Raw genomic sequence first — 13,986 nt, forward strand, 5'->3', positions numbered from 1 at the left:
GCACAGTATGTTATGTGGCCGGCCCAAGGGGGTCTGGTCCTTGTCCTGAGCAGTGGGTGTGTGATCAGCAGCAGATAGGCAAGGCAGGCAGTCTGCTGGGGGGATCCAATCATGGCTCAGACCCAGCCAGGCCCAGTCGTCCATTCAATCATCCATCACCCTGACTGACTGACTGCAGCACTGCCACCCCGTCGGGGTGCTGGAGACAGCACTATCTTCGCTGGCCTGAGGATTGGGGAGAATAGCTGTGCTGCATGAGGGGAGGGCTGTTTGCTGACAGGGTCGTGAGGGGTCGGGGGTCGTTATTCCCCCACCAGGCAGTCAGTTTGTCAGTTAACCCCTGCTGGGTGCGAGTGACAGGAGCCCATTAGGTCCTGCCCGTGTAAGAGAGGGATGGAAATGACAGTCACACCAGGACACTGACTGTCTTTGACCCCCCTCCCCCCAGCAGTGGATTTAGGTACAGGCGACATGGGCAAGCCGCCCAGTGCAGCAAGGGACACCCGCACAATTATTATTTTTTGAATATTCCAAATGGTGACTTTTGCACGATGGGTTTTCTATCGCTCATTCACACATCACGTTAATGATATCATGTCACTGTGTGAGACTGTGGGTCAATTAACCTGGTCGGAGCGGGCGCCCTGATTGCAGTTTGTGAGCTAAGCAGGCTACTGCCTGGGAAGGTCTACCACTCAGAAGTACGAGATGGGGAGGGAGGTGGGGGTAGGTTGACTTCAGATCTCCCCACTGGAAGCCAGAGGTAGGGGGAGCGGGGGAATCTATCAAATAGCTCACCTCTTACTTTGTACAGTACTAATGCAATTAGTTGCCCAATTTAGTTTATGTGTTTCTTGTTTGAAGTGCAATAGTGTAATAATCAGGCTCTCTTCTTTATAAGTGTGTTATTCCATTTATGTATTTTAGTGATATAGGATTTGTGAAATGTAGTTGTTTTTTTGTTAAAAGTAGTGTACCCCAATGTGTTTCAATAAGTATTTTTCTTTTTGTATACATTTTTATATGTTTTTAAATGTTTTGATTATAATGTATTTATTTGTGTAAAAATTTGTTAGTGCAGAATGGTGATTTTTTTTTTTGGGGGGGGGGGGGGTCACCCAGGGAGCCATACAAGCTAGAACCACCACTGCCCCCCCAGGACTGTGCTGTGATCAGTGAGGGAGATCATAGAACCATTCCTAGTGTCTGCTGATTTACCTTAGTTTGCAGCCCTTCAATTTTGTTTAGTCAATCATTGTTTTGTATATTGATGCGATCAGCCAAATGCCTCTAAATGTAAATTTGTCAAAAACAAAGACAGTGAGACGCCAGCCTACACAGCAGGGGAAAGGCAACATGCTAATTAATTGTCCATCAAACATTTATAAATAAACAAGTTGACACTGTCGTCCTTCAGTCAATTTACGTTCACAAGAAACAAATAAAAAAAGGTACCTGTGGTTAGGATGTCCCAAGGTTCATTTTGAACTTTATTTCAGCTATACGTTTGTTTTTTAAAGCACTTTTAAGCAATACAATGACCAGCTTTCATGATACATGTTGTACTGCATACATCAAACATTCATGCCAAAAAAAAGGAGAGAATACTACCGAAACCTTTTTTAAATCTGAACAGATATAAGTATGGAAAATAAGGTACAAAATAGGCCTTTATAACAACTGCATCAAGACAATACTACGATAAAGCAATATTAGTGCTTCAAACTTTTAAAACGTTAACGTGATCAGTGAAAGGAATAAAAACGTTATTTCCTATAAAAAAAAAAGAGCTCGTTTGCACTGGCAAACCCATTTGCGAGGGAGCTGGTCACCTTATACAGAAGTGATCTGCTTTTCCCTCCAGAGAGGGATGTGCTGTATTAGTGTCAACATTGCCAGGGGAACCATGTTCTCCTTAGCCAAAAAAAAAACAAACACTGGTAGAAGGACACATGAAGAAGCTGACAAAAATATATCCCTTTCCTTATCAATCAATCTTACTATTGACTCTGAACATGTTAGACTTGCAGAGACAAAACAAGATATAAAATAATACTTTGATAATTTTTGTTGTTGCTGGAAGTCAATCAAAATAAAAGACCAATTTCAACATTGATATTGAAGCAGGATGTGTGGGTGTGGGAGAGGCTACATATAGATCCTATTTATGGGCAGCAATACAAAATAATTTACTCTATATTATCGTTTTGGCTTTCCATTAGATTTTACACTACCTCAATACATTATTTTATATATATTTTTAAATAAAATACAAGGTAAAGAGCACCTTATCCCCAAACAACTTCTTTAACAGGTACATAATTTTTGGAAGCAATGGCACAGGAATAATCAATGGTTATTAGCGGTGCTTATAAGAATCATAGGATGGATGAATATCAGACAGACAATACCACCTATAGTCTCGGGAAAAAAGCTCCACAGCAACTTGTGACATACGTGTTGACATACATGCTCAATAATGTGCGAATTCATCCATCCAGCGCGTACATGACGGACACTATTCACTTAGAGAAGGAGGCTGAATGAGACGTGTCTTGACTTGCACCTCCACTGGGCGTACAGTATTTAACCGCTGCAGCCCAAAGGTGACGCAATGCTAAACATGTGCTGCCTGCCTGCATTTCTCCACAGAGAGAGCGCGCGCGCGAGAGAGAGCGAGAGGTTGGTAAACAAGGTACAGCTGATGAGGTGTTGCCTGGCGATTGGACGACCGCCGTATCACTACGTTACCAGAGTTACGGTGGCGGTGGACCTCCAAAAGACCTCAGAAAGAACAGCACTTTTGCTTTTACGTTCAATCAGACGTTTTTTCTTCTACCTAGAGAGCATGCCAACTAGTGCAAACCGGTCCTGTTGGATTGGTATTAAACACGCCGTAGGGGAGCATGTCACAACAATAACCCGACCTCGAATATGCACGTGTCGCAGGAGACCGGCTGAACTTTTTAAAAACGGACATTGCATTTGTACAAACATGCCATCATACTGTAATTATCATTGATTAACGTTGAGTAAACTCCAAAAGAACAGAATATCCCAGTCAGTAGCTTCCATTATGAATACGCTTGCATAAGAAACACAATTCCAATAGAACCAATGATGAATGGGCTTTAGATTTAGCATCAGAGGCACTCTTCCAGGCTATTTCGCAAAGCCAAGAGTCCAACATGACAGGGCTGCGTGCCAAGGACCCCACCACAGATATCATTATAAGAGGACGAGTTTCTCTCCCGAGAGAGAGAGAGAGAATATTTGTAGAATCAATGATAAATGGGCTTTAAATTTAGCTTGAGGGAGTCCTTCAACAGAAGAGTTGACATGTCTTCCGGGCCTGTACATTTCCCAAGGCCAAGAGTCCAACACAACAGGGCTGCGTGCCAAGGACCCCACCACAGATATCATAACAGAAATGGTAAGAGAGAGAGATAGAAAGGAAGGTGAAAGGGCATTCTGAGGAGCAAAGCACTTTTTCCTGACACAGGGGGATCAAGAGACTAGTCTGCTGCAGGCTTTTAACTGAGATACAACACCAAGGTTCTCTGAAGACAATGTCAGCTTTTTTTTTTTTGTAACAAGGTTTCCATTTTTAAAAAGAAGCCACAATTGTAATGCTTAAGTCTATGTTTTGTTTTTCTGGTTGTAAGACGTCCTACGCTGGGCAGGGCTAGCAGACACAGAGGGGAGAGCAGTGAAGTTCAGAAAGATGAGAGAGCAGCAGCTGGTGTTGTTGGTTGTTGATGGGGGGGGGGGGGGGTATGGGTGGTATAGTAGGCCAAGACTGAAGCCTGGGACACTAGTAGAGGAGGATGCGTCTCTCGATGGCCTTGCGGCAGATGGGGCACTCGCTCATGCGGTCGCCACACAGCTGGCAGGTGCCGTGGCCACACATGAAGATCATGTTCTTCAGCCGGTCCAGGCACACAGGACACATGGTCTGGAGAGATACGCACAGTAACACTTAGTACTCATCCCAGTTCTGATATAAACATACTGTATTTGGAAAATGGTTGCTGTAAGACATGGCTACAGATGCCAAGAGAGTCTAAAGCCATGTCTAAGGGCAAGTTAAAGGTGTTTAATATCCCCACGCTACTGTGCCATCAGAAAGTATTCACAACACTTGACTTACACATTTTGTTGTGTTACAGCCTGAATTCAACATGTCTCACCCATCGACACACAGTACCCAATAACGACAAAGTGAAAACATGTTTAGACATTTTTGCAAATTCAGTGAAACAAAACAGAAATCGAATTTACACAAGTATTCACACCTGAGTCAATACATGTTAGAATCACCTTTGGCAGAGATTACAGCTGTGAGTATTTCTGGGTAGGTCCAAGAGCTTTGCGCACCTGGATTGCACACTCTTTTTTATTTTTTATTCTTCAAGCTCTGTCAAGTTGGTTGGTTGAGCATTGCTTGACAGCCATTTTCAAGTCTTGCCATAGATTTTCAAACCAATTTAAGTCAAAACCGTAACTAGGCCACGCAGACCTTGGCAAGCAACTCCAGTGTATTAGGTTAGTGTCATGCTGAAAGGTGAATTTGTGTCCCAGTGTCTGTTGGAAAGCAGACTGAACCAGGTTTTCCTCTGGGATTTTTGCTGTGCTTAGCTCTACTCAGTCACCACCCCCAAACAAAAAAACCTAGCCCTTGACAAGCATTCCCATAACATGATGCAGGCACCACCATGCTTGAAAACATGAAGAGTGGTACTCAGTGATGTGTTGGATTTGCACCAAACGCTTGTAAACTCATTTAAAAAAAAGGTCCCTTTTTCAGGACCCTTCCTTTCAAAGATAATTCGTAAAAATCCAAATAACTTCACAGATCTTCATTGTAAATGGTTTAAACATGGTTATCAATGAATCTTAAACAATTAATGAACATGCATGCACCTGTGGAACGGTCATTAAGACACTAACAGCTTAGACGGTAGGCATTTAACACAGCTATGAAAACTTAGGACACTAAAGAGACCTTTCTACTGACTCTGAAAAATCACCAAAAGAAAGATGCCCAGGGTCTCTGCTCATCTGCGTGAACGTGCCTTTGGCATCCTGCAAGGAGGCATGAAATTGGGCAATAAATTGCAATGTCCGTACTGTGAGACGCCTAAGACAGCGCCTACAGGGAAACAGGATGGACAGCTGATCGTCCTCACAGTGGCAGACCACGTGAAACAACACCTGCACAGGATCAGTATATCTGATCATCACACCTGCGGGACAGGTACAGGATGGCAACAACAACTGCCAGAGTTACAACAGGAATGCACAATCCCTCCATCAGTGCTCAGACTGTCCGCAATGTTGTAAGGCAGGTCCTCACCAGACATCACCGGCAACAACGTCACCTATGGGCACAAGCCCACCGTCGCTGGACCAAACAGGCCTGGAAAAAAGTGCTCTTCACTGACGAGTTGCAGTTTTGTCTCAGCAGGGGTGATGGTCGGATTCACATTTATTGTCAAAGGAATGAGCGTAACACCGAGGTCTGTACTCTGGAGCGGGATCGACTTGGAGGTGGAGGGTCAGTCATGGTCTGGGCAGTGTATCACAGCATCATCGGACTGAGCTTGTTGTCATTGCAGGCAATCTCAACGCTGTGCGTTACAGGGAAGACATCCTCCTACCTCATGTGGTACCCTTCCTGCCAGCTCATCCTGACATGACCCTCCAGCATGACAATGCCACCAGCCATACTGCTCGTGATTTCCTGCAAGACAGGAATGTCAGTATTCTGCCATGGCTAGCGAAGAGCCCGGATCTCAATCCCATTGAGCACATCTGGGACCTGTTGGATCGGAGGGTGAGGGCTAGGGCTATTCCCCCCAGAAATGTCCGGGAACTTGCAGGTGCCTTGGTGGAAGAGTGTGGTAACATCTCACAGCAAGAACTGGCAAATATGGTGCAGTCCATGAGGTGGAGATGCACTGCAGTACTTAATGCAGCTGTTACTTTTGATTTTGACAACCCCCCTTTGTTCAGGGACACATTATTCCATTTCTGTTAGTCACATGTTTGTGGAACTTGTTCAGTTTATGTCTAAGTTGTTGAATCTTGTCATGTTCATACAAATACTTGCACATGTTAAGTTTGCTGAAAATAAATGCAGTTGACAGTGAGAGGACGTTTCTTTTTTTGCTGAGTTTATTTACGAAATGAAGTTGTATTTTTGCAGTTTTACTTTAGTGCCTTACTGCAAACAGGATGCATGTTTTGGATTATTTCATTATGTACAGGCATCCATCTTTTCACTCTGTCATTTAGGTTCGTACTGTGGAGTAAATACAATGTTGTTGATCCATTCTCAGTTCTCTCCCGACACAGCCATTAAACTGTTTTAAAGTCACCATTGGCCTCATGTTGAAATGCCTGAGCGGTTTCCTTCCTTTCCGGCAACTGAGTTAGGAAGGATGCCTGTATCTTTGTAGGGACTGGTGCATTAATACACAATCTAAAGAGTAATTCACCACAATTCATCACCACGCTCAAAGGGATATTCAATGTATTTTTATTTGTTAAAAGTACCGTCTACCAAAGGTAGAAAAGGTGCCTTTCTTTGCGAGGCATTGGAAAACCTCCCTGGTATTTGTGCTTGAATCTTTGTTTGAAATTCATTGCTCAACTGAGGGACCTTACAGATCATTTTGTGAGTGGGGTACAGAGATGAGGTAGTCATTAAAATAAATTATGTTAAACACTATTATTGCACACAGAGTGAGTCCATGCAACCTAATATGTAAAGCACATTTTTACTCCTGCACTTATTTAGGCTTGCCATAACAAAGAGGTTGAATATTTAGACTCAAGACCTTTCAGCATTTCATTTGTAATAAAAAATAATAATAATTTCCAAAAAAAACACACTTTCCCTTTGACATTATGGGGCATTGTGTGTAGGCCAGTGACACAAAATCACAATCGAATCCATAGTAAATTCAGACTGTTACAACAGAACGTGGAATAAGTTCAAGGGTGTGGATACGTTCTGAAGGCATTGTAAGTGAATGGTTTGTGCCGAGCATACATAAAAAAGGGAATGTTCAACATTTGTTTATTACAATTAAACCAAATCTGAACCAAGAACAGGGGCAGAAAAGTATTTAGTCAGCCACCATTTGTGGGTACACTTCAACTATGACAGACAAAATTAGGGAAAAAAATACAGAAAATCACATTGTAGGATTTTTTATGAATTTATTTGCAAATTATGGTGGAAAATAAGTATTTGGTCACCTACAAACAAGCAATATTTCTGGCTCTCACAGACCTGTAACAACTTCTTTAAGAGGCTTCCTCTGTCCTCCACTCGTTACCTGTATTAATGGCACCTGTTTGAACTTGTTATCAGTATAAAAGACACCTGTCCACAACCTCAAACAGTCACACTCCACTATGGCCAAGACCAAAGAGCTGTCAAAGGACACCAGAAACAAAATTGTAGACCTGCACCAGGCTGGGAAGACTGAATCGGCAATAGGTAAGCAGCTTGGTTTGAAGAAATCAACTGTGGGAGCAATTATTAGGAAATGGAAGACATACAAGACCACTGATAATCTCTCTCAATCTGGGGCTCCACGCAAGATCTCACCCCGTGGGGTCAAAATGATCACAAGAACGGTGAGCAAAAATCCCAGAACCACACGGGGGGACCTAGTGAATGACCTGCAGAGAGCTGGGACCAAAGTAACAAAGCCTACCATCAGTACCACACTACACCGCCAGGGACTCAAATCCTGCAGTGCCAGACGTGTCCCCCTGCTTAAGCCAGTACATGTCCAGGCCCGTCTGAAGTTTGCTAGAGAGCATTTGGATGATGCAGAAGAAGATTGTTAGAATGTCATATGGTCAGATCAAACCAAAATAGAACTTTTTGGTAAAATCTCAACTCGTCGTGTTTGGAGGACAAAGAATGCTGAGTTGCATCCAAAGAACACCATACCTACTGTGAAGCATGGGGGTGGAAACATCATGCTTTGGGGCTGTTTTTCTGCAAAGGGACCAGGACGACTGATTCGTGTAAAGGAAAGAATGAATGGAGCCATGTATCGTGAGATTTTGAGTGAAAACCTCCTTCCATCAGCAAGGGCATTGAAGATGAAACGTCGCTGGGTCTTTCAGCATGACAATGATCCCAAACACACTGCCCGGGCAACGAAGGAGTGGCTTCGTAAGAAGCATTTCAAGGTCCTGGAGTGGCCTAGCCAGTCTCCAGATCTCAACCCCATAGAAAATCTTTGGAGGGAGTTGAAAGTCCGTGTTGCCCAGCAACAGCCCCAAAACATCACTGCTCTAGAGGAGATCTGCATGGAGGAATGGGCCAAAATACCAGCAACGGTGTGTGAAAACCTTGTGAAGACTTACAGAAAACATTTGACCTCTGTCATTGCCAACAAAGGGTATATAACAAAGTATTGAGATAAACTTTTATTATTGACCAAATACTTATTTTCCACCATAATTTGCAAATAAATACATTAAAAATCCTACAATGTGATTTTCTGAAATTTTTTCCCCTCATTTTGTCTGTCATAGTTGAAGTGTACCTATGATAAATTACAGGCCTCTCATCTTTTTAAGTGGGAGAACTTGCACAATTGGTGGCTGACTAAATACTGTATATAAACTCAAATGATGCATGGCGTTTAACAAGGTCTTTAGTACATACCACCATGTCGTCTTTCGTACATACCACCATGTCGTCTTTCGTACATACCACCATTACATACCACCATGTCGTCTTTCGTACATACCACCACGCTTACCTGCTCCTTGATGTCCTGCAGTTGCTGCTGCAGCTTCTGAACGTCAGCGTTGACATTGGTGTTGTCTTTGTCTCTCTGCATGGCCGGGATGTTACCGCTGGCTGTAGGGGGGAAACAAGGATAGAACGCACACAAAGTTGAGAAAGTAACCAACAACCAACATATGCAGGCTCTCAAACTAGTGGCCCCCGGAGCCGTTTCAATGCAGCCTAGAGAGACCGCAAGCGGGAGAGATTGAGAGAGAGAAGGGGAGATGCCTTTCATTCTGTTGGTGGCAATGTCAACGCAAACCTCCCTTATATTGACATGCTGCTCTAAAGGCCAAACGAATCAAGCAATCATACAGCCCCGTCTATGTGGGCCATTCTGGGAAGAGTTCTACACTTGAATCCAGGCCTTTTTTTAACAAGCAGAGATTTCAGAGTTCGACACATGCACTTCCCCAGACAGTGTTCGGCCGAAAGTGGTCCGAGGCCACGTGCTTGAGGGCACAACCTGTCTGAATGGTGGAAATCAGTGTAATTGTGGGTGTGTGCGATTCTGTGTGTGGTGTGGAGCGGTGAGCGAAGGACCGCTGCAAAGGAAAAGGGGGTTTAGGCAGCAGGGCCTAGGCCAGGCACGGCAGACAGCAGAGGGGAGTTTTGAACCAGGGCAGAGGATGAGATACTTACACCAACTTAGCGCCAGATTGTTGGGCTGGAGCAGATCCTGCTGCGACCCCCCTGCCATTAGAGCTGAGTTAGAGCTACCTGCTGAGAATAACCAGTCACAGTGTTATAGCAGGAGCCCCAGATACAACTCCACAAGACAAGGCCTGAGGAGGAGCAGTCTACTCTCTATTAAAAGGCCTCGAGAGACAGACAGAGAGAGAGAGAGAGAGAGAGAGGGCAAGGAAAATGAGGTTATTAAATCAGAAATAGATGTTAGGTGGGAGGTGGGGGGTGGGGGGGTGGGGGGGGGGGAGTCTTCTCTAGATCGAGTAAGGCAGCTGGCTGCAACCGCTTCCTCCCAAGTCGAAAAACAAAAACACACTAAATAGTGTTATTAGGACCAGGAAAAAAAGCTGTTTGGGTCAGCAGTACCCAGCAGGTAACCTGACAACTCTTTAGTGCTCCCCATTAAACACTAACACTAAGGCTAGGACAGTCTCGTCTAGGTTGGCATCCCTCTTCAAATGTCAAGGGACATACGGGAATGTGCATGTGCGCATCTGTGTGTGATAGACGATGTACTGTGTATTTGAAGAGATCGGTGTGTGTGTGTGAGTATGTGTGTGTTTGTGCGGTATGTGAGTTTGTGGCAACACACAGAAAGATCTTTCGACAAGCGAATCTTCGGCAAATCAATAGAAAAATCAGTGAACTTACAACAGTTTCCCCTTTAACTCAACATAAAATAATAAGGACAACAAAATAAAGGGAACTGCGTGTGAGGTGCAGTCATAAAGGAGGGACAATAATGTGATCGAAGACCGTGGGCAACTTAAAGACAACACTAGGGGATGGTGAACGTAACCCAAAATACACACGTTAAAAGAAATGACCAACATTGTACCGTCACTGCTTAGCTAACAGATTGATTTGGATGGAGAAATGGACTGATGGCGATATTGGAAGCAGTTTGACAAATATACTTCTAGGGGCCATTTAAGGGAAAATGAATAGCCAGTTATGGATGCCAATTTCTGTTAATCACATGAGTGCATGCTGCTAAAATGTTATAAAACTGACGTGACTGAATTACATGTTATGATTAAACACATTCCATTAAAATTGGTCAGCCAGTTCTCGTCTGATTAAGTTGACGATCATAGATGACGCATTAAATGACCTCAACTAGGGAGGTGGTGTCCAAGTCTGGGAAAATAACACACTCGACTAAAAAACACAAAACAATGACAACGCTTGAATAATGAGTGAGCAAGACGGCTGTGAATCAGAAAAACCAAAGCCAACAGCAACAGAACATGTTCATCGTGGGGGGTGGGGGGGAAACGAAGGGACGGTGAGTCATGACAAGAAAGGAAGGAGGATAAAAAGGGAATTAAAAGGGAACGTGTGGAAGATTCACTCACTAAGGTCCTCATCATCCTCATCATCATCATCATCATCATCAGCTGCATCATCCTCCATACCTTTCCCTCCACAACACAGGACGAAGGGCGTGCGGCGTTCCACAACAGCCCGGCATTGTACGCACTTCTTCATGAGGCTGGCACAGTCTGCAGCGAGGGAGGGAACAAACACGGACAGAGTCACAGGTCAGTAAGGCCCGCTGGAACAGGCGACAGGGCCCCATTCCACAGGGCACGCCGGACGCGACCTAGGCTGGTTCACTTAATGTACTTACTCTCACAAGCGCACATGTGACCGCAGGGCTCGAAGAGCACGGCAGCCTTCTTGTCGGAACACACGACGCACTCCTCAATCTGTACGGAGACAACAACAAAAAACAACATCCGATGTCAATGAAAAGAAGGAGAAGAAAAAGTCGTACCTCCGATTGGAGGATGTCTTTACCACCCCCCCCCACCCCCCGCCCCAAACAGATTGAAAACATCTATCAATTGATTCTCTCATTAGCAACTTATTCAGCTTGATACTTACCGAAGCGCAACAACGGTTAGCGTAAATCATTCAGGGACATCAATGGGAGACTAAAGATCCTAAGTCAGAACCCCTCCCTAAAATGCTCCAATACAGACATGATCACTTTATTGAGGCTGGGTGGGTGTGCAACAGTACCTTGGTTCTGGACTGGACCTGGTCCTTGCAGATGAGACACTTCTTGACTCGGGGGGAGCAGAGAGAGCAGGTGGCGATGTGTCCGCATGGTCCGAACAGGGTGTCTCTCTTCATGTCAGAACACACCATACACTCCTCCAGGGTCTCACCGTTACTGTTCAGAGACGGGCTGCGAGAGCCCACCTGGCCACTGGAGGGGAGACACGGGGAGAGAAGAGGGCGTTGGTGAGAAAGAGGAGACCGGACACAACGGAAGGTAGGGGAGACAACTACTTGAAGCGCAACAACCGCGTTATAGTGTGGGTTATAAGGTCTGGGCTGGGAGCTGGGTAAAGGAGCTGGGGTTTCTTACCTGGTCTTCTCCTTGTGGCACTTGGCCAAGGCCTTACAGAGGCTGGGGTCGGGGCAGAGGTCCAGAGGGGACTGGCCCTTCTTGTTGCGGATGGTCAGGTCTGCTCCGTTAGCCGCCAGGAAGCAGGCGATGGACGCTGCACTCTTCTTCTCTGCTCCCTGGGTGCCCAGGCCCATGATCAGCTGTGGAGGACCAACACACAGGAGTCAGTAACGCGGCCTTTTTCTGTCTCCCTTATTCTTTCACCCATTCTCGGTCTTTGTCCCATTCCATCTCCCATTTACCACCTCCCCCTCCCAGCTCCACCAGACAGAGGAGAGGAGAGCAGAGCAGACAATGTGTAATTAGAATGTGTGAACTAGCGTGTAGGGCTGTACAGGTTGAGGCTGGGTCACTCTCCCATAGCATCACTTTACAAGACGGCAGTTGAATTAGCCACCCAAATGGCTCCATCAGTACAGATGTAAGCCACTGGTTAGAAAGAGTCAGACATGTTGAGGATAAATGATTTGGGAGACGGGGGGCTTTGAAAAGGCCCAGCCAGCCGAGTGAGGAGCTGTCTCTCCTCACTCGGCATAGTAATCATTCGAAACGGTGCTTGCAATCACAATGAAGCATGCCCCTTTATGTAAATCTCTCAATGGGACTTTCTTGTTTAACCCATCTAGATAGTCCATTGATGCGCCAGCGAGTCAAAATCCCAGTCAAAATCCGTCAGTATAAGCTAGATATCTGTTTTTTTGTTGTTGCTTTGGATGTGTCTCAATCCACCACATCCGCCAGTGTCGCACCTCCGCACCTGCGGTGAAAGGCGGCAGAGCAAGAGCGTGGTCTGTTAGACCATGAGACATCCCAAAAACGGTTTGGCCTACAACCTATAATGACCACTCTATGGAAAGGGGAGACTCCCCACGAACGCGATGGTGTTCTCCATTTGGCTCTACGACCCCGCAAGTGTCACGGGATTCATCTCAAGGTAACCGGTACCGGTTTAAAAGAAACAAATGAAGGTATGAAGGTACAGTGCCTTGCGAAAGTATTCGGCCCCCTTGAACTTTGCGACCTTTTGCCACATTTCAGGCTTCAAACATAAAGATATAAAACTATATTTTTTTGTGAAGAATCAACAACAAGTGGGACACAATCATGAAGTGGAACGACATTTATTGGATATTTCAAACTTTTTTAACAAATCAAAAACTGAAAAATTGGGCGTGCAAAATTATTCAGCCCCTTTACTTTCAGTGCAGCAAACTCTCTCCAGAAGTTCAGTGAGGATCTCTGAATGATCCAATGTTGACCTAAATGACTAATGATGATAAATACAATCCACCTGTGTGTAATCAAGTCTCCGTATAAATGCACCTGCACTGTGATAGTCTCAGAGGTCCGTTAAAAGCGCAGAGAGCATCATGAAGAACAAGGAACACACCAGGCAGGTCCGAGATACTGTTGTGAAGAAGTTTAAAGCCGGATTTGGATACAAAAAGATTTCCCAAGCTTTAAACATCCCAAAGAGCAATGTGCAAGCGATAATATTGAAATGGAAGGAGTATCAGACCACTGCAAATCTACCAAGACCTGGCCGTCCCTCTAAACTTTCAGCTCATACAAGGAGAAGACTGATCAGAGATGCAGCCAAGAGGCCCATGATCACTCTGGATGAACTGCAGAGATCTACAGCTGAGGTGGGAGACTCTGTCCATAGGACAACAATCAGTCATATATTGCACAAATCTGGCCTTTATGGAAGAGTGGCAAGAAGAAAGCCATTTCTTAAAGATATCCATAAAAAGTGTCGTTTAAAGTTTGCCACAAGCCACCTGGGAGACACACCAAACATGTGGAAGAACATCTGGTCAGATGAAACCAAAATTGAACTTTTTGGCAACAATGCAAAACGTTATGTTTGGCGTAAAAGCAAAACAGCTGAACACACCATCCCCACTGTCAAACATGGTGGTGGCAGCATCATGGTTTGGGCCTGCTTTTCTTCAGCAGGGACAGGGAAGATGGTTAAAATTGATGGGAAGATGGATGGAGCCAAATACAGGACCATTCTGGAAGAAAACCAGATGGAGTCTGCAAAAGACCT

At 44.9% G+C, this 13,986-nt stretch overlaps 1 protein-coding gene across 6 annotated transcripts in view; it reads right to left on the reverse strand.

The window, feature by feature from the left end:
- Positions 1-1,461: 1,461 nt before the first annotated feature.
- Positions 1,462-13,986, reverse strand: part of mib1 (MIB E3 ubiquitin protein ligase 1) — a 92,417-nt gene continuing 79,892 nt past the window's right edge. For 2 of the 6 annotated variants that reach the window (XM_036966885.2, XM_090225397.1), the window contains 7 exons: positions 11,892-12,073; positions 11,540-11,729; positions 11,145-11,223; positions 10,870-11,016; positions 9,467-9,544; positions 8,796-8,896; positions 1,462-3,955 (listed from right to left, as the gene is read on the reverse strand). In XM_036966885.2, coding sequence (XP_036822780.1) covers positions 3,815-3,955; positions 8,796-8,896; positions 9,467-9,544; positions 10,870-11,016; positions 11,145-11,223; positions 11,540-11,729; positions 11,892-12,073 — 918 coding nt within the window. In that variant the 3' untranslated portion in view covers positions 1,462-3,814. Of the gene's footprint in view, positions 3,956-8,795; positions 8,897-9,466; positions 9,548-10,869; positions 11,017-11,144; positions 11,224-11,539; positions 11,730-11,891; positions 12,074-13,986 lie in introns of all 6 variants that reach the window. The other 4 variants (XM_036966884.2, XM_036966886.2, XM_090225399.1 and 1 more) reach the window with 3 other exon arrangements.

The sequence above is a fragment of the Oncorhynchus mykiss genome, chromosome 28 (assembly GCF_057628025.1).
Source record: "Oncorhynchus mykiss isolate SJ-2025 chromosome 28, ASM5762802v1, whole genome shotgun sequence".
Lineage (NCBI taxonomy): Eukaryota > Metazoa > Chordata > Actinopteri > Salmoniformes > Salmonidae > Oncorhynchus > Oncorhynchus mykiss.